This window comes from Oncorhynchus nerka, linkage group LG10 (genome assembly GCF_034236695.1).
Source record: "Oncorhynchus nerka isolate Pitt River linkage group LG10, Oner_Uvic_2.0, whole genome shotgun sequence".
Taxonomy (NCBI): Eukaryota; Metazoa; Chordata; class Actinopteri; order Salmoniformes; family Salmonidae; genus Oncorhynchus; species Oncorhynchus nerka.
Genome location: NC_088405.1, coordinates 9,229,336 through 9,248,387, shown reverse-complemented (window position 1 = coordinate 9,248,387; position 19,052 = coordinate 9,229,336). Strand labels below are relative to the sequence as shown.

At 41.4% G+C, this 19,052-nt stretch overlaps 1 protein-coding gene across 1 annotated transcript in view; it reads left to right on the top strand.

Annotated features, from left to right (window-relative positions):
• The first annotated feature begins 2,641 nt into the window (after positions 1–2,641).
• The window catches only part of LOC115117117 (A disintegrin and metalloproteinase with thrombospondin motifs 14), a 154,587-nt gene continuing 138,176 nt past the window's right edge, over positions 2,642–19,052 (top strand). Inside the window, 2 exon segments of the mRNA XM_065022879.1 lie at positions 2,642–3,378; positions 4,327–4,784. Of these exon segments, the coding sequence (XP_064878951.1) occupies positions 3,288–3,378; positions 4,327–4,784 (549 nt within the window). The 5' untranslated portion in view covers positions 2,642–3,287.

Below are 19,052 nucleotides of genomic sequence, written 5' to 3'. Positions count from 1 at the left end.
GTTAGTTTATCTCTTAATGTTTTCTTAATGTTGAGGTTAGTATTCTTATTAATGTTGAGGTTAGTTTCTCTTATTAATGTTGAGGTTAGTTTCTATCTCTTAATGTTGAGGTTAGTTTCTATCTCTTATTAATGTTGAGGTTAGTTTCTATCTCTTATTAATGTTGAGGTTAGTTTCTATCTCTTATTAATGTTGAGGTTAGTTTCTATCTCTTAATGTTGAGGTTAGTTTCTATCTCTTAATGTTGAGGTTCTCTTATTAATGTTGAGGTTAGTTTCTATCTCTTATTAATGTTGAGGTTAGTTTCTATCTCTTAATGTTGAGGTTAGTTTCTATCTCTTATTAATGTTGAGGTTAGTTTCTATCTCTTATTAATGTTGAGGTTAGTTTCTATCTCTTATTAATGTTGAGGTTAGTTTCTATCTCTTATTAATGTTGAGGTTAGTTTCTATCTCTTATTAATGTTGAGGTTAGTTTCTATCTCTTAATGTTGAGGTTAGTTTCTATCTCTTATTAATGTTGAGGTTAGTTTCTATCTCTTAATGTTGAGGTTAGTTTCTATCTCTTATTAATGTTGAGGTTAGTTTCTATCTCTTATTAATGTTGAGGTTAGTTTCTATCTCTTATTAATGTTGAGGTTAGTTTCTATCTCTTATTAATGTTGAGGTTAGTTTCTATCTCTTATTAATGTTGAGGTTAGTTTCTATCTCTTATTAATGTTGAGGTTAGTTTCTATCTCTTATTAATGTTGAGGTTAGTTTCTATCTTAATGTTGAGGTTAGTTTCTATCTCTTATTAATGTTGAGGTTAGTTTCTATCTCTTAATGTTGAGGTTAGTTTCTATCTCTTATTAATGTTGAGGTTAGTTTCTATCTCTTATTAATGTTGAGGTTAGTTTCTATCTCTTATTAATGTTGAGGTTAGTTTCTATCTCTTATTAATGTTGAGGTTAGTTTCTATCTCTTAATGTTGAGGTTAGTTTCTATCTCTTATTAATGTTGAGGTTAGTTTCTATCTCTTAATGTTGAGGTTAGTTTCTATCTCTTATTAATGTTGAGGTTAGTTTCTATCTCTTATTAATGTTGAGGTTAGTTTCTATCTCTTATTAATGTTGAGGTTAGTTTCTATCTCTTATTAATGTTGAGGTTAGTTTCTATCTCTTAATGTTGAGGTTAGTTTCTATCTCTTATTAATGTTGAGGTTAGTTTCTATCTCTTAATGTTGAGGTTAGTTTCTATCTCTTATTAATGTTGAGGTTAGTTTCTATCTCTTAATGTTGAGGTTAGTTTCTATCTCTTATTAATGTTGAGGTTAGTTTCTATCTCTTAATGTTGAGGTTAGTTTCTATCTCTTATTAATGTTGAGGTTAGTTTCTATCTCTTATTAATGTTGAGGTTAGTTTCTATCTCTTAATGTTGAGGTTAGTTTCTATCTCTTATTAATGTTGAGGTTAGTTTCTATCGCTTATTAATGCCTCTCAGGGAGGAAACTTGTTTAGAATTGAAGATGGGGTTCCGTCTAGACACAGTTACTTTTAGTTTAGGTCAGTTCTATCTTGCCTCTGAAGGACCCTTTAAAGCCTTTCCTTACAGGTAGACTCAGAGGTCCACGGGTAGTTATTTTGTGTGGAGTCATTCTATGATTCACTAGTGTGGTTTGGGTTGAGTACCTCCAAGGGTAGAGGTGGGCGGTCATAAAAACAGCCATCCAGGAGTCTTAGCCCCGAGCCCGCAGCCTTCCATTCCACTGGTGGAAGAGACAAGTCATTTCACATTTCATACTTTAAAAACCCTTTCAATGACTGGAGGAATTCATTTAGTCGTTTTTTTTTTTTTTTTACTACAAGTGGAATGAATGTCATATACATTTAGTGACATCTGCAGGTTTAAATAATATCCCCCTTTTTCATGATATTGTTGACTTATAAAATGTGTTATATTTATATATATATTTTGTAAACACAATGGTCAATAGTAGTAGAGATAATGGCCTAGCTGTGTAGAGTCGACACATCCCATCACCAAGAGGTTTGGAGCAGCAACGAGGAAAGGATCTGATCAACTCAAATCTACATTTATATCATATCATCTAGCAATCAATCATTTTTGGTGAAATCATTATTCGACTCTTTTCAAGAGTTAAACAGACATTTTTATTTTCTATTTACATCGGAAACGAGTGTTCAGTCTCCGGCTGGGGGATAAGTGACGGATAAACTCCTCACCACTTCCTATCAGTAGGCGGTGCTACTGTAAATATATTCAGAAGCATTTCAAGGATATTACATACAATTCTTACCCATAAATAATATTCACACGTTAACGTAGCCTACTGATGATGGAACTTAGACAGTAGCCTTTAGGTAAATGTATGAATCATTACTTTCCCATTACTTTTATAAAAATCATGCAGTAAAAACGTTTATTTGAACAGAAGACATACTCTATTATGTTTTATTTTAAGAATAGTCAGGGTGGTTAGATCCATGCCCGCAGACAGTTACGTACTAAATGTGCATTCCAAGACTTGTTTCACAAACTAAACAATTCGCCACGACTTGTTCTCTCCCTGTGTGTCAGTCTCTCTCTCAGACCAGTGGACAGAATGCGTTTACCCTAAAACCTCGGTGGCTTAAAGTTTCGTGAAGTTAGAGAAGTCCGACTTCAAATTTTTGTACTAACGCCTCCCCATCCGTGCGTAATGGTGCGGGACTGCGCCGCAGATGTTTGTGTGCAGGAATGCTTTTCTACTTCTTGAGGTTGGGGTTAGGGTTGAATTTTATACGAATTAGTATGTTGTAGGCCAATGACTGCCCATATGAAGGTGCAGGCCTACCTCTCTTTTTCTAAACAACCACAAGGCATCTAAACAGTTCCAGGCTGTGAGTTAGTTTATCTGTACCTCCCTGAACTCTCCGATTAGCCGGGCAGGCAGCTGTCGTCATCAGCAGCACCCCCGGTTTTTCCCCTTTCCTAAATGGATGGGGCTGTCCTGCTTCATGCACAGTTCCACGGAAGCCAAAAGATTGGAACAACTTGTGAATTCACCCGTCAGTTTGGTTTGCGTTTGCGGTAAAGTTCAGAAGAACGCTCGACGGCGGCTTCGCTGAAGAAGTTAAAGATTGAGAAGTTTTTTTTCTTTCTCATAAACTGTGCGGCGTTCAGGACTGGAGCAGGAGAGGAGGGAGAGGGAACAGCGGTTTGCCTACTACAACGTTTACAATAGAAAGGAAACTTCAACTCCCGTGAGGAGTGGACTGAAGTGAAGTGGCAGCTCGTAATTCCACAATGGCTTTCGCTCTGGATTGTATATATTTATTGATGTGCTGTTCTCTCAACTTGATATTTTTAGATCACAAACATACTGTGAAATCACATGGTAAGTTCTTATGATTTTACACTTTTTACCCTCAACTTTTTGGTATTCAACTTTGAAGTACTGTTGATTTTGAGCAGAGGGCTATAAAACGTATGGCGTACTGTATCTGAAGTTATATAACCCCTGGGTTTGATAGAGACTGAGGTCTTATAGAAGAACGTGTCCAGAAATGCCACAAACTAGTCCAATAATTTAGTTGTACCTGAAAGGGTTTAGCCAAACTAAACTAAACCTTTAGTGATGCAACTGGCTCATAACCCATAGACTAAACTAGAGACATATTATCCCATGTCTCCACTGTTCAGAAGTTCAATATCTTTCTTAAATAAAGGTTAAAAAAAGAATGAAAAGATAATCTTCCATATTCATTAGCCATTTGTTATTAGGCCAATTCTCCTTTAACTAGCATGCATTACTCTAATCCACACCAGAGTATAATCATTGTTTTATATTTCTATTTAACCTTTATTTAACTAGGCAAGTCAGTATCAATTAAAGTATCCTATATTATTTTCTGTGCCTTTCACCAGGTTCCCATAAATTCCCCCAAGTTCCCACACATTTCTGTGCATAAGTTCCTACTCTCTGAGAAAGAAATGTGCTATCTAGAACCTAAAACGGTTCTTTGGCTGTCCCCATAAGATAACCCTTTGAAGAACCCGTTTTGGTTCCAGGTAGAAGCCTTTTAGGTTCCATGTAAAAAAACGTTTCCACAGAGGATTCTACGTAGAACCCAAAAGAGTTCTATCTGGAACCCAAAAGAGTTCTATCGGGAACTCAAAAGAGTTATATCTGGAACCCAAAAGAGTTCTACCTGGATCTAAAAGGGTTATCCTATGGGGACAGCCTAAGAGCCCTTTTGGGACCCTTTTCTTCTAAGAGTTTATATTAGAACTGTCAGGTTGTCTCTGTTTCTCTGATGTTATTCTTGACTATTTGTCTCATCAGAACATCTCTCTGGAAAGTTAAGTGAATATGGTCTTATCGTGCCGTTCAGCACAGACTCCCACGGCCGCTACATCTCCCACGTGGTCTCAGTCTCAGGAGCCTGGGCCTCAGCTGCAACGGGAGAAAGTGAAAGTGAAGGTGCTGATGCAGGTGGTGGTGCTGGTGCTTCCTCATCCCCTGGTCTGGGAAAGAGGCGTGTTGCCCGTAGCGTCCCCGAGACTCCCTCTATCACCTCTGGCGCAGGCCAACACCTGTTTTTCAACGTCACTGTGTTTGGGAAAGAGTTGCACCTTCGCCTCAAAGCAAACAGGAGGCTGGTGGCTCCGGGGGCATTTGTGGAATGGCAGGAGGACTTCGAGGAGAAGGCTAAGGAGCGTCTCCACGGGGACTGTGTTTTCACTGGTGACATATCCCACATGCCAGAGGCCACTGTTGCCATAAGCAACTGTGATGGACTGGTAAGTCAATAACCAAACCCACCCTCCCTGAATTCCATACAATACAATGGTGCAAATGAGTTAGTGCGCACACGCACACACACACACACACACACACACACACACACACACACACACACACACACACACACACACACACACACACACACACACACACACACCTAGTATTGTATACTGTACTATCAGCCAGGTCTCAGATCTGGGACCAGGCTGCTGTACACTGTAATCTAACCATATGAGTTGGCAAGACAACAGGAACAGATCTGGGACCAGGCTGCTGTACACTGTAATCTAACCATATGAGTTGGCAAGACAGCACGAACAGATCTGGGAGCAGGCTGCTGTACACTGTTTAAATGGCTTAGGTATTCTCCTCACACTGTTCCTAGCCCTGGCAGTCACTATGAATGCAGGTTGTGGGTGAATAAACATCAGCGGTTGGATATCCGAACTCTGGCTGGATTCCAATAGGAATTACACATCACCTTTGCAAGCCAGCATAATGTGACATGCAGGTAGGATTGGAAAATTCTGCTACATTTCACAGGTTTTTCCAGAAATCCTGGTTGGAAGATTCCTGGAAATCCTTCAACTAGAATTTTTTGAACATCTGGGAATTTTTTGGAAAGTATCAGAATCTTTTGCAACCCCTACTTGCAGGCCTCATGTGGCCTGTAAAACCATGAGTTTTAGACCACTGAGTGAGGGTAAAGTTAGGCCTCAAAATAAGGCCTTATAAGATATGTAATACATTATCATAAAACATTTTATTATATTGACAACATTCACCTAGGAAGTAACTTTGTGAAGGCCACAGGACTGAAAATGAAGGAATTCGACAACCATGTCTCTGTCACTAACAAATACAGTCATGGTTGGTACCTTCTACAATTCACTCAAAAAGGCAAAGCGCACTGGGAAATGATATTGGAGGCGTGGCATAGTGGGGGTGTTACTCAAAATGTTCAAGCTGATACAACTCAAATCTGGACCCACTACAGGGTCACAGTGACTCTATCCATTTGAGTAATGACTACAAAATCCCTTTAAGTAACTGGACTGATATATATTAAAGGTATACATTGAGATTTTGGCAACAATGTCATTTATCTAATTCCCCAGTCAATTGAACTGGTGGATCAACATGTGTTATGTCTCTGTGTGCAGTTTGAAGGAGGTTGCTAAACTAGAGATAAACTACAGGTCATTGTGTAAACGCCAGTTAGCATTGGCTCTCTGAAACTCTCGCTAAATTCCTTTATATACTGGATGCAGGGACAATAAAAATGGTTTCTATGAGTCCCGAAGTTTCCCTTTTTAAGTGCAACGGGTTTCCTCAAAAGTTTAGAGTAATGACAGCACAACGGGGTTAACACTGTAGCATTGTCCACTGGACACAATAACTTGAATTAATAACAACAAGTTGAAGTGAACAGCAGGGAGGCATGATGCTTGTCCATTGCTTTGCTATGGATCCCTGTTAACTATAGAGAACTCAGTATACAGTAGCCTCTACTTAGCCTACAGCCCTACACTACTGCTTCCAGAGAATTGTTTTCTGTTAAGCTGTCCAGACATTACTTTCTCTGTTGAGGGAATAGTTTTCTGTTAAGCTGTCCAGACATTACTTTCTCTGTTGAGGGAATAGTTAAGCTTCAGACATTACTTTCTCTGTTGAGGGAATAGTTTTCTGTTAAGCTGTCCAGACATTACTTTCTCTGTTGAGGGGAATAGACATTACTTTTCTGTTGAGGGAATAGTTTTCTGTTAAGCTGTCCAGACATTACTTTCTCTGTTGAGGGAATAGTTTTCTGTTAAGCTGTCCAGTCTGTTGAGGGAATAGTTTTCTGTTAAGCTGTCCAGACATTACTTTCTCTGTTGAGGGAATAGTTTTCTGTTAAGCTGTCCAGACATTACTTTCTCTGTTGAGGGAATAGTTTTCTGTTAAGCTGTCCAGACATTACTTTCTCTGTTGAGGGAATAGTTTTCTGTTAAGCTGTCCAGACATTACTTTCTCTGTTGAGGGAATATTACTGTCCAGACATTACTTTCTGTTGAGGGAATAGTTTTCTGTTAAGCTGTCCAGACATTACTTTCTCTGTTGAGGGAATAGTTTTCTGTTAAGCTGTCCAGACATTACTTTCTCTGTTGAGGGAATAGTTTTCTGTTAAGCTGTCCAGACATTACTTTCTCTGTTGAGGGAATAGTTTTCTGTTAAGCTGTCCAGACATTACTTTCTCTGTTGAGGGAATAGTTTTCTGTTAAGCTGTCCAGACATTACTTTCTCTGTTGAGGGAATAGTTTTCTGTTTTGTCCAGACATTACTTTCTCTGTTGAGGGAATAGTTTTCTGTTAAGCTGTCCAGACATTACTTTCTCTGTTGAGGGAATAGTTTTCTGTTAAGCTGTCCAGACATTACTTTCTCTGTTGAGGGAATAGTTTTCTGTTAAGCTGTCCAGACATTACTTTCTCTGTTGAGGGAATAGTTTTCTGTTAAGCTGTCCAGACATTACTTTCTCTGTTGAGGGAATAGTTTTCTGTTAAGCTGTCCAGACATTACTTTCTCTGTTGAGGGAATAGTTTTCTGTTAAGCTGTCCAGACATTACTTTCTCTGTTGAGGGAATAGTTTTCTGTTAAGCTGTCCAGACATTACTTTCTCTGTTGAGGGAATAGTTTTCAGCTGTCCAGACATTACTTTCTCTGTTGAGGGAATAGTTTTCTGTTAAGCTGTCCAGACTTTCTCTGTTGAGGGAATATTAAGCTGTCCAGACATTCTTTCTCTGTTGAGGGAATAGTTTTCTGTTAAGCTGTCCAGACATTACTTTCTCTGTTGAGGGAATAGTTTTCTGTTAAGCTGTCCAGACATTACTTTCTCTGTTGAGGGAATAGTTTTCTGAATAGTTTTCTGTTCTGTCCAGACATTACTTTCTCTGTTGAGGGAATAGTTTTCTGTTAAGCTGTCCAGACATTACTTTCTCTGTTGAGGGAATAGTTTTCTGTTAAGCTGTCCAGACATTACTTTCTGTTGAGTTTTCTGGAATAGACATTTTCTGTTGAGGGAATAGTTTTCTGTTAAGCTGTCCAGACATTACTTTCTCTGTTGAGGGAATAGTTTTCTGTTAAGCTGTCCAGACATTACTTTCTCTGTTGAGGGAATAGTTTTCTGTTAAGCTGTCCAGACATTACTTTCTCTGTTGAGGGAATAGTTTTCTGTTAAGCTGTCCAGACATTACTTTCTCTGTTGAGGGAATAGTTTTCTGTTAAGCTGTCCAGACATTACTTTCTCTGTTGAGGGAATAGTTTTCTGTTAAGCTGTCCAGACATTACTTTCTCTGTTGAGGGAATAGTTTTCTGCTGTCCAGACATTACTTTCTCTGTTGAGGGAATAGTTTTCTGTTAAGCTGTCCAGACATTACTTTCTCTGTTGAGGGAATAGTTTTCTGTTAAGCTGTCCAGACATTACTTTCTCTGTTGAGGGAATAGTTTTCTGTTAAGCTGTCCAGACATTACTTTCTCTGTTGAGGGAATAGTTTTCTGTTCTGTCCAGACATTACTTTCTCTGTTGAGGGAATAGTTTTCTGTTAAGCTGTCCAGACATTACTTTCTCTGTTGAGGGAATAGTTTTCTGTTAAGCTGTCCAGACATTACTTTCTCTGTTGAGGGAATAGTTTTCTGTTAAGCTGTCCAGACATTACTTTCTCTGTTGAGGGAATAGTTTTCTGTTAAGCTGTCCAGACATTACTTTCTCTGTTGAGGGAATAGTTTTCTTTAAGCTGTTACTTTCCTGTTGAGGGAATAGTTTTCTGTTAAGCTGTCTGACATTACTTTCTCTGTTGAGGGAATAGTTTTCTGTTAAGCTGTCCAGACATTACTTTCTCTGTTGAGGGAATAGTTTTCTGTTAAGCTGTCCAGACATTACTTTCTCTGTTGAGGGAATAGTTTTCTGTTAAGCTTTCTGTTGAGGGAATAGTTTTCTGTTAAGCTGTCCAGACATTACTTTCTCTGTTGAGGGAATAGTTTTCTGTTAAGCTGTCCAGACATTACTTTCTCTGTTGAGGGAATAGTTTTCTGTTAGACATTACTTTCTCTGTTGAGGGAATAGTTTTCTGTTAAGCTGTCCAGACATTACTTTCTCTGTTGAGGGAATAGTTTTCTGTTAAGCTGTCCAGACATTACTTTCTCTGTTGAGGGAATAGTTTTCTGTTAAGCTGTCCAGACATTACTTTCTCTGTTGAGGGAATAGTTTTCTGTTAAGCTGTCCAGACATTACTTTCTCTGTTGAGGGAATAGTTTTCTGTTAAGCTGTCCAGACATTACTTTCTCTGTTGAGGGAATAGTTTTCTGTTAAGCTGTCCAGACATTACTTTCTCTGTTGAGGGAATAGTTTTCTGTTACTGCTCAGACATTACTGTTTGCTCTGTTGAGGGAATAGTTTTCTGTTACTGTCTCTGACATTACTTTCTCTGTTGAGGGAATAGTTTTCTGTTACTGTTACTGCTCTGTTACTGAATCTGTTTTCTGTTACTGTCTGTTACTGCTCTGTTGAGGGAATAGTTTTCTGTTACTGCTCTGTTACTGTTACTGCTCTGTTACTGCTCTGTTACTGTTACTGTTTACTGCTCTGTTCTGTTACTGCTCTGTTACTGCTCTGTTCTGTTACTGCTCTGTTACTGCTCTGTTACTGTTACTGCTCTGCTCTGTTACTGCTCTGTTACTGTTACTGCTCTGTTACTGCTCTGTTCTGTTACTGCTCTGTTACTGCTCTGTTCTGTTACTGCTCTGTTACTGTTACTGCTCTGTTACTGCTCTGCTCTGTTACTGCTCTGTTCTGTTACTGCTCTGCTCTGTTACTGCTCTGTTACTGCTCTGCTCTGTTACTGCTCTGTTACTGCTCTGTTACTGTTACTGCTCTGTTAATGTTACTGCTCTGTTACTGCTCTGCTCTGTTGCTGCTCTGTTACTGTTCTGTTACTGCTCTGTTACTGTTACTGTTACTGCTCTGTTACTGCTCTGCTCTGTTACTGCTCTGTTCTGTTACTGCTCTGTTACTGCTCTGTTACTGTTACTGCTCTGTTACTGTTACTGCTCTGTTACTGCTCTGTTCTGTTACTGCTCTGTTACTGCTCTGTTACTGTTACTGCTCTGTTACTGTTACTGCTCTGTTACTGCTCTGCTCTGTTACTGCTCTGTTCTGTTACTGCTCTGCTCTGTTACTGCTCTGTTACTGCTCTGCTCTGTTACTGCTCTGTTACTGCTCTGTTACTGTTACTGCTCTGTTAATGTTACTGCTCTGTTACTGCTCTGCTCTGTTGCTGCTCTGTTACTGTTCTGTTACTGCTCTGTTACTGTTACTGCTCTGTTACTGTTACTGCTCTGTTACTGCTCTGTTACTGCTCTGCTCTGTTACTGCTCTGTTCTCTGCTCTGTTACTGCTCTGTTCTGTTACTGCTGTTCTGTTACTGCTCTGTTACAGTTACTGCTCTGTTCTGTTACTGCTCTGTTACTGCTCTGCTCTGTTACTGCTCTGTTACTGCTCTGTTACTGCTCTGCTCTGTTACTGCTCTGTTACTGTTACTGTTACTGCTCTGCTCTGTTACTGCTCTGTTACTGCTCTGTTACTGCTCTGTTACTGCTCTGCTCTGTTACTGCTCTGTTACTGCTCTGCTCTGTTACTGCTCTGTTACTGCTCTGCTCTGTTCTGTTCTGTTACTGTTACTGCTCTGTTACTGCTCTGTTCTGTTACTGTTACTGCTCTGTTCTGTTACTGCTCTGTTCTGTTACTGTTACTGTTACTGCTCTGTTACTGCTCTGTTGTTACTGTTACTCTGCTGTTATCTGTTCTGTTACTGCTCTGCTCTGTTACTGCTCTGTTACTGCTCTGTTACTGTTATTGTTACTGTTACTGCTCTGCTCTGTTACTGCTCTGCTCTGTTACTGCTCTGCTCTGTTACTGCTCTGTTACTGCTCTGCTCTGTTATTGTTACTGTTACTGCTCTGTTCTGTTACTGCTCTGCTCTGTTACTGCTCTGCTCTGTTACTGTTATTGTTACTGTTACTGCTCTGTTACTGCTCTGTTACTACACTGTCACAAACTTTTTTCATACTTTTTCCTACTATAGGTGAAATGTTTAAGATCGTCTGCTAAATTACTAAAATGTGTAGGGTGAAGTTGCCCCTAGGCGCTGTTCTTGGGTCAGTTTTACATTTTCCCCAGTTAAGGGCTTTTGTTTGGACGACCGACTAAATTCACATAGAACTGTGAGTTATAGATATGTCATTCTCATTGAAAGCAAGTCTAAGAAGCGTTAGATCTGTTCTATGTACGCTATTTCTATGCTTCCTGCTCATAAGCTTAGTTTTTTCAAACATTCATTGTTGACCAGCAAGGTCAGATAATAATAATCACAGTGGTTGTAGAGGGTGCAACAGGTCAGCACCTCAGGAGTAAATGTCAGTTGGCTTTTCATAGTCGATCATTCAAAGTTAGAGACAGCAGGTGCGGTAGGGACAGAGAGTCGAAAACAGCAGGTCCGGGACAAGGTAGCACGTCCGGTGAACAGGTCAGGGTTCCATAACAGCAGTCAGAACAGTTGAAACTGGAGCAGCAGCACAGGTGGACTGGGGACAGCAAGGAGTCATCAGGCCAGGTAGTCCTGAGGCATGGTCCCAGGGCTCAGGTCCTCTGTGACGGGAGGGAGAGAGATAATTAGAGGGAGCATACTTAATTTCACACAGGACACAGGATAAGACAGGACACAAGTGTCAAGACCTGGGCAGAACTTTAACAGGGTTAGATACGTTAGGAGAACCAGGTGTTATGACCACCAAAACAAGTAATCTGTGATTTAAAGTATTGGCTGGTAATGATAGCTGGACCAAGCTGAGTGACGTCCCATCGCAGCTGATTGGCTGGTGACGTCCCATCGCAGTCTGATATAAAGTATTGGCTGGTAATGATAGCTGGACCAAGCTGAGGTGACGTCCCATCGCAGTCTGATATAAAGTATTGGCTGGTAATGATAGTAATGATAGCTGGACCAAGGACCAAGCTGATGTGACGTCCCATCGCAGTCTGATATAAAGTATTGGCTGGTAATGATAGCTGGACCAAGCTGAGGTGACGTCCCATCGCAGTCTGATATAAAGTATTGGCTGGTAATGATAGCTGGACCAAGCTGAGGTGACGTCCCATCGCAGTCTGATATAAAGTATTGGCTGGTAATGATAGCTGGACCAAGCTGAGGTGACGTCCCATCAGTCTGATATAAAGTATTCTGATATAAAGTATTGGCTGGTAATGATAGCTGGACCAAGCTGAGGTGCCCCATCGCAGTCGCTGGACCCATGACGTCCCATCGCAGTCTGATATAAAGTATTGGCTGGTAATGATAGCTGGACCAAGCTGATGTGACGTCCCATCGCAGTCTGATATAAAGTATTGGCTGGTAATGATTGGCTGGTAATGAGCTAGCTGGACCAAGCTGATGTGGACCAAGCTGATGTGACGTCCCATCGCAGTCTGTCACCTTCCCTGCTACTTCTGACAGAAACAAATGCAAGGAATAGTGATTTAAGACAGCAGTTTCCCCCTTGACCTCTAATGACATGTCTATGTGGATATTATTCTGCCACTTGTCAAGTTAACACTGGGAGAAAAAAACACCTGGTTCTCCTAACCTGTCTAACCCTGTTGAACTCTGAACCACCTGGTTCTCCTAACTTGCCTAACCCTGTTGAACTCTGAACCACCTGGTTCTCCTAAACTGTCTAACCCTGTTGAACTCTAAACCACCTGGTTCTCCTAACTTGCCTAACCCTGTTGAACTCTGAACCACCTGGTTCTCCTAACTTGCTTAACCCTGTTGAACTCTGAACCACCTGGTTCTCCTAACTTGCCTAACCCTGTTGAACTCTGAACCACCTGGTTCTCCTAACCTGGCTAACCCTGTTGAACTCTGAACCACCTGGTTCTCCTAACTTGTCTAACCCTGTTGAACTCTGGTTGCTTCTTTGTCTATGTTGTTTTATGTGTATTTGTGCGGTGTGTTTGTGTGTGTAATATACCCTACATTACATTACCCCCCCACAGACAGGGGCAGAAGAATAGAGCACCACTGTTCAGCATAAGAACAATGTGATCATTCATTAAAGAGACATTGTTTTCTCACTCTGAGGTAATTACAGACACGCTTGTACACACACACCCACACCCACCACACACACACACACACACCCACACCCACCACACACACACACACACACACCCACCACACACACACACGCACACACCCGCACACACCCACACGCACACACCCACACCCACACACACCACACACACACACCCACACACACCCACACACACCCGCACACACGCACACACCCACACCCACACACACCACACACACCCACACCCACCACACACACACACACACACACCCACCACACACACACACCCACACCCACCACACACACACACACACACACACACACACACCCACCACACACGCACACACCTGCACACACCCACACCCACACACACCCACACACACCACACACACACACACACACACCACACCACACCACACCACACACACACCACACCACACACACACACACCCCACACCCCCCACACACACACATAACACACACTTTACTGTACTATCAGCCGGGTCCCAGATCTGTTTGTTCATTGTAAATGACCATATGAGGACAATGCTATTCTGTTCTGTGTCTCTGAGTGAGGGAATCAGTCCCGTAGCCTAAAAGGCCCTGAATGTTGTTCTTTCTCTTACTGTAGTTTCTGGGTTAAAATGATGTTGGTGCTCTCAAACAGACTGCATTTCTCCATGGACTGAAGAAAAGAACAAATACTTTTCTGAACAATATTGATCTGGAAGAGTTACATTTTGCTTAACCAAATTCACAAACATTTTCAGACTTATAAGGGACAGTTTTGATACATTTTCACTGTTCCTAGACCAGTTAACCCACTGTTCCTAGACCAGTTAACCTTGTTAAATGTGGGAGGCAGGTAGCCTAGTGGTTAAGTGTTGGGCCAGTAACTGTTCCTAGGCCAGTTAACCCACTGTTCCTAAGACCAGTTAACCCACTGTTCCTAGACCAGTTAACCCACTGTTCCTAGACCAGTTAACCCACTGTTCCTAGACCAGTTAACCCACTGTTCCTAGACCAGTTAACCCACTGTTCCTAGACCAGTTAACCCACTGTTCCTAGACCAGTTAACCCACTGTTCCTAGACCAGTTAACCCACTGTTCCTAGACCAGTTAACCCACTGTTCCTAGACCAGTTAACCCACTGTTCTTAACCCGCTTACATAGTAAAATATAACATCCACTTCAATCAGTGTAGATGAAGGGTAGGAAACAGGTTAAATCGGTGTAGATGAAGGGTAGGAAACAGGTTAAATCGGTGTAGATGAAGGGGAGGAGACGGGTTAAATCAGGGTAGATGAAGGGTAGGAAACAGGTTAAATCAGTGTAGATGAAGGGTAGGAAACAGGTTAAATCCGTGTAGATGAAGGGTAGGAAACAGGTTAAATCAGTGTAGATGAAGGGTAGGAAACAGGTTAAATCAGGGTAGATGAAGGGTAGGAAACAGGTTAAATCAGGGTAGATGAAGGGTAGGAAACGGGTTAAATCAGGGTAGATGAAGGGTAGGAAACAGGTTAAATCCGTGTAGATGAAGGGTAGGAAACAGGTTAAATCAGGGTAGATGGAGGGTAGGAAACAGGTTAAATCAGTGTAGATGGAGGGTAGGAAACAGGTTAAATCAGGGTAGATAAAGGGGAGGAGACGGGTTAAATCAGGGTAGATGAAGGGTAGGAAACAGGTTAAATCAGTGTAGATGAAGGGTAGGAAACAGGTTAAATCCGTGTAGATGAAGGGTAGTTAACAGGTTAAATCAGTGTAGATGAAGGGTAGGAAACAGGTTAAATCAGGGTAGATGAAGGGTAGGAAACAGGTTAAATCGGTGTAGATGAAGGGTAGGAAACAGGTTAAATCGGTGTAGATGAAGGGTAGGAAACAGGTTAAATCGGTGTAGATGAAGGGTAGGAAACAGGTTAAATCAGGGTAGATGAAGGGTAGGAAACAGGTTAAATCAGGGTAGATGAAGGGTAGGAAACAGGTTAAATCAGGGTAGATGAAGGGTAGGAAACAGGTTAAATCAGTGTAGATGAAGGGTAGGAAACAGGTTAAATCAGTGTAGATGGAGGGTAGGAAACAGGTTAAATCAGTGTAGATGAAGGGTAGGAAACAGGTTAAATCCGTGTAGATGAAGGGTAGGAAACAGGTTAAATCAGTGTAGATGAAGGGTAGGAAACAGGTTAAATCAGTGTAGATGAAGGGTAGGAAACAGGTTAAATCAGTGTAGATGAAGGGTAGGAAACAGGTTAAATCAGTGTAGATGAAGGGTAGGAAACAGGTTAAATCAGGGTAGATGAAGGGTTTGGAAACAGGTTAAATCAGGGTAGATGAAGGGTAGGAAACAGGTTAAATCAGGGTAGATGAAGGGTAGGAAACAGGTTAAATCAGGGTAGATGAAGGGTAGGAAACAGGTTAAATCAGTGTAGATGAAGGGTAGGAAACAGGTTAAATCGGTGTAGATGAAGGGTAGGAAACAGGTTAAATCGGTGTAGATGAAGGGTAGGAAACAGGTTAAATCAGGGTAGATGAAGGGTAGGAAACAGGTTAAATCGGTGTAGATGAAGGGTAGGAAACAGGTTAAATCAGGGTAGATGAAGGGTAGGAAACAGGTTAAATCGGTGTAGATGAAGGGTAGGAAACAGGTTAAATCGGTGTAGATGAAGGGTAGGAAACAGATTAAATCGGTGTAGATGAAGGGTAGGAAACATATTAAATCGGTGTAGATGAAGGGTAGGAAACAGGTTAAGTCAAATCAAATCAAATTTTATTTGTCACATACACATGGTTAGCAGATGTTAATGCGAGTGTAGCGAAATGCTTGTGCTTCTAGTTCCGACAATGCAGTGATAACCAACAAGTAATCTAACTAACAATTCCAAAACTACTGTCTTATACACAGTGTAAGGGGATAAGGAATATGTACATAAGGATATATGAATGAGTGATGGTACAGAGCAGCATACAGTAGATGGTATCGAGTACAGTATATACATATGAGATGAGTATGTAGACAAAGTAAACAAAGTGGCATAGTTAAAGTGGCTAGTGATACATGTATTACATAAGGATGCAGTCGATGATGTAGGGTACAGTATATACGTATGCATGTGAGATGAATAATGTAGGGTAAGTAACATTATATAAGGTAGCATTGTTTAAAGTGGCTAGTGATATATTTACATCATTTCCCATCAATTCCCATTATTAAAGTGGCTGGAGTTGGGTCAGTGTCAATGACAGTGTGTTGGCAGCAGCCACTCAATGTTAGTGGTGGCTGTTTAACAGTCTGATGGCCTTGAGATAGAAGCTGTTTTTCAGTCTCTCGGTCCCAGCTTTGATGCACCTGTACTGACCTCGCCTTCTGGATGATAGCGGGGTGAACAGGCAGTGGTTCGGGTGGTTGATGTCCTTGATGATCTTTATGGCCTTCCTGTAACATCGGGTGGTGTAGGTGTCCTGGAGGGCAGGTAGTTTGCCCCCGGTGATGCGTTGTGCAGACCTCACTACCCTCTGGAGAGCCTTACGGTTGAGGGCGGAGCAGTTGCCGTACCAGGCGGTGATACAGCCCACCAGGATGCTCTCGATTGTGCATCTGTAGAAGTTTGTGAGTGCTTTTGGTGACAAGCCGAATTTCTTCAGCCTCCTGAGGTTGAAGAGGCGCTGCTGCGCCTTCTTCACGACGCTGTCAGTGTGAGTGGACCAATTCAGTTTGTCTGTGATGTGTATGCCGAGGAACTTAAAACTTGCTACCCTCTCCACTACTGTTCCATCGATGTGGATAGGGGGTGTTCCCTCTGCTGTTTCCTGAAGTCCACAATCATCTCCTTAGTTTTGTTGACGTTGAGTGTGAGGTTATTTTCCTGACACCACACTCCGAGGGCCCTCACCTCCTCCCTGTAGGCCGTCTCGTCGTTGTTGGTAATCAAGCCTACCACTGTTGTGTCGTCCGCAAACTTGATGATTGAGTTGGAGGCGTGCGTGGCCACGCAGTCGTGGGTGAACAGGGAGTACAGGAGAGGGCTCAGAACGCACCCTTGTGGGGCCCCGTGTTGAGGATCAGCGGGAGGAGATGTTGTTGCCTACCCTCACCACCTGGGGGCGGCCCGTCAGGAAGTCCAGTACCCAGTTGCACAGGGCGGGGTCGAGACCCAGGGTCTCGAGCTTGATGACGAGCTTGGAGGGTACTATGGTGTTGAATGCCGAGCTGTAGTCGATGAACAGTATTCTCACATAGGTATTCCTCTTGTCCAGGTGGGTTAGGGCAGTGTGCAGTGTGGTTGAGATTGCATCGTCTGTGGACCTATTTGGGCGGTAAGCAAATTGGAGTGGGTCTAGGGTGTCAGGTAGGGTGGAGGTGATATGGTCCTTGACTAGTCTCTCAAAGCACTTCATGATGACGGAAGTGAGTGCTACGGGGCGGTAGTCGTTTAGCTCAGTTAGATGAAGGGTAGGAAACAGGTTAAATCGGTGTAGATGAAGGGTAGGAAACAGGTTAAATCAGTGTAGATGAAGGGTAGGAAACAGGTTAAATAAAGATTTTTAAGTGTGTGTGCCATTCAGAGGGTGAATGGGCAAGACCAAATATTTAAGTGCCTTTGAACAGTGTATGGTAGTAGGTGCCAGGCGCACCGGTTTGAATGTGTCAAGAACTGCAACGCTGCTGGGTTTTTCACACTCAACAGTTTCCTGTGTGAATCAAGAATGATCCACTGCCCAAAAGACATCCAGCCAACTTGACATAACTGTGGGAAGCATCGGAGTCGACATGGGCCAGAACTCTTTCGACACCTTGTAGAGTCCATGTCCCGACGAACTGAGGGTGTTGCTAATGTTTTGTACACTCAGTGTTGAGAGAAAGTTAGTTTTGATCACCCAGAGAAATGTTCTGAAAACATGTTGGCTCACTATTTAAAAAGAAGATGGAGGACCAGCTATAGGATGAAAAATACAGGAGTTTTGGTACAGGAACAGCCGACTAACGCTAATTACTGATACCTACAGTAACTAATGATACCTACAGTAGCTAATGATACCTACAGTAGCTACAGTAGCCAATGATACCTACAGTAACTAATGATACCTACAGTAGCTACAGTAACTAATGATACCTATAGTAGCTACAGTAACTACTGATACCTACAGTAACTAATGATACCTACAGTAACTACTGATACCTACAGTAACTACTGATACCTACAGTAACTAATGATACCTACAGTAACTACTGATACCTACAGTAACTAATGATACCTACAGTAACTACTGATACCTACAGTAACTAATGATACCTACAGTAACTAATGATACCTACAGTAACTACTGATACCTACAGTAACTAATGATACCTACAGTAACTACTGATACCTACAGTAACTAATGATACCTACAGTAACTAATGATACCTACAGTAACTAATGATACCTACAGGAACTACTGATACCTACAGGAACTAATGATACCTACAGGAACTACTGATACCTACAGTAACTAATGATACCTACAGTAACTAATGATACCTACAGTAACTAATGATACCTACAGTAACTAATGATACCTACAGGAACTACTGATACCTACAGTAACTAATGATACCTACAGGAACTACTGATACCTACAGTAACTAATGATACCTACAGTAACTACTGATACCTAACAGTAACTAATGATACCTACAGTAACTAATGATACCTACAGTAACTAATGATACCTACAGTAACTAATGATACCTACAGGTAACTACTGATAACTAACTGATACCTACAGTAACTAATGATACCTACAGTAACTACTGATACCTACAGTAACTAATGATACCTACAGTAACTACTGATACCTACAGTAACTAATGATACCTACAGTAACTACTGATACCTACAGTAACTAATGATACCTACAGTAACTACTGATACCTACAGTAACTAATGATACCTACAGTAACTAATGATACCTACAGTAACTACTGATACCTACAGTAACTAATGATACCTACAGTAACTAATGATACCTACAGTAACTAATGATACCTACAGTAACTAATGATACCTACAGTAACTAATGATACCTACAGTAACTAATGATACCTACAGTAACTAATGATACCT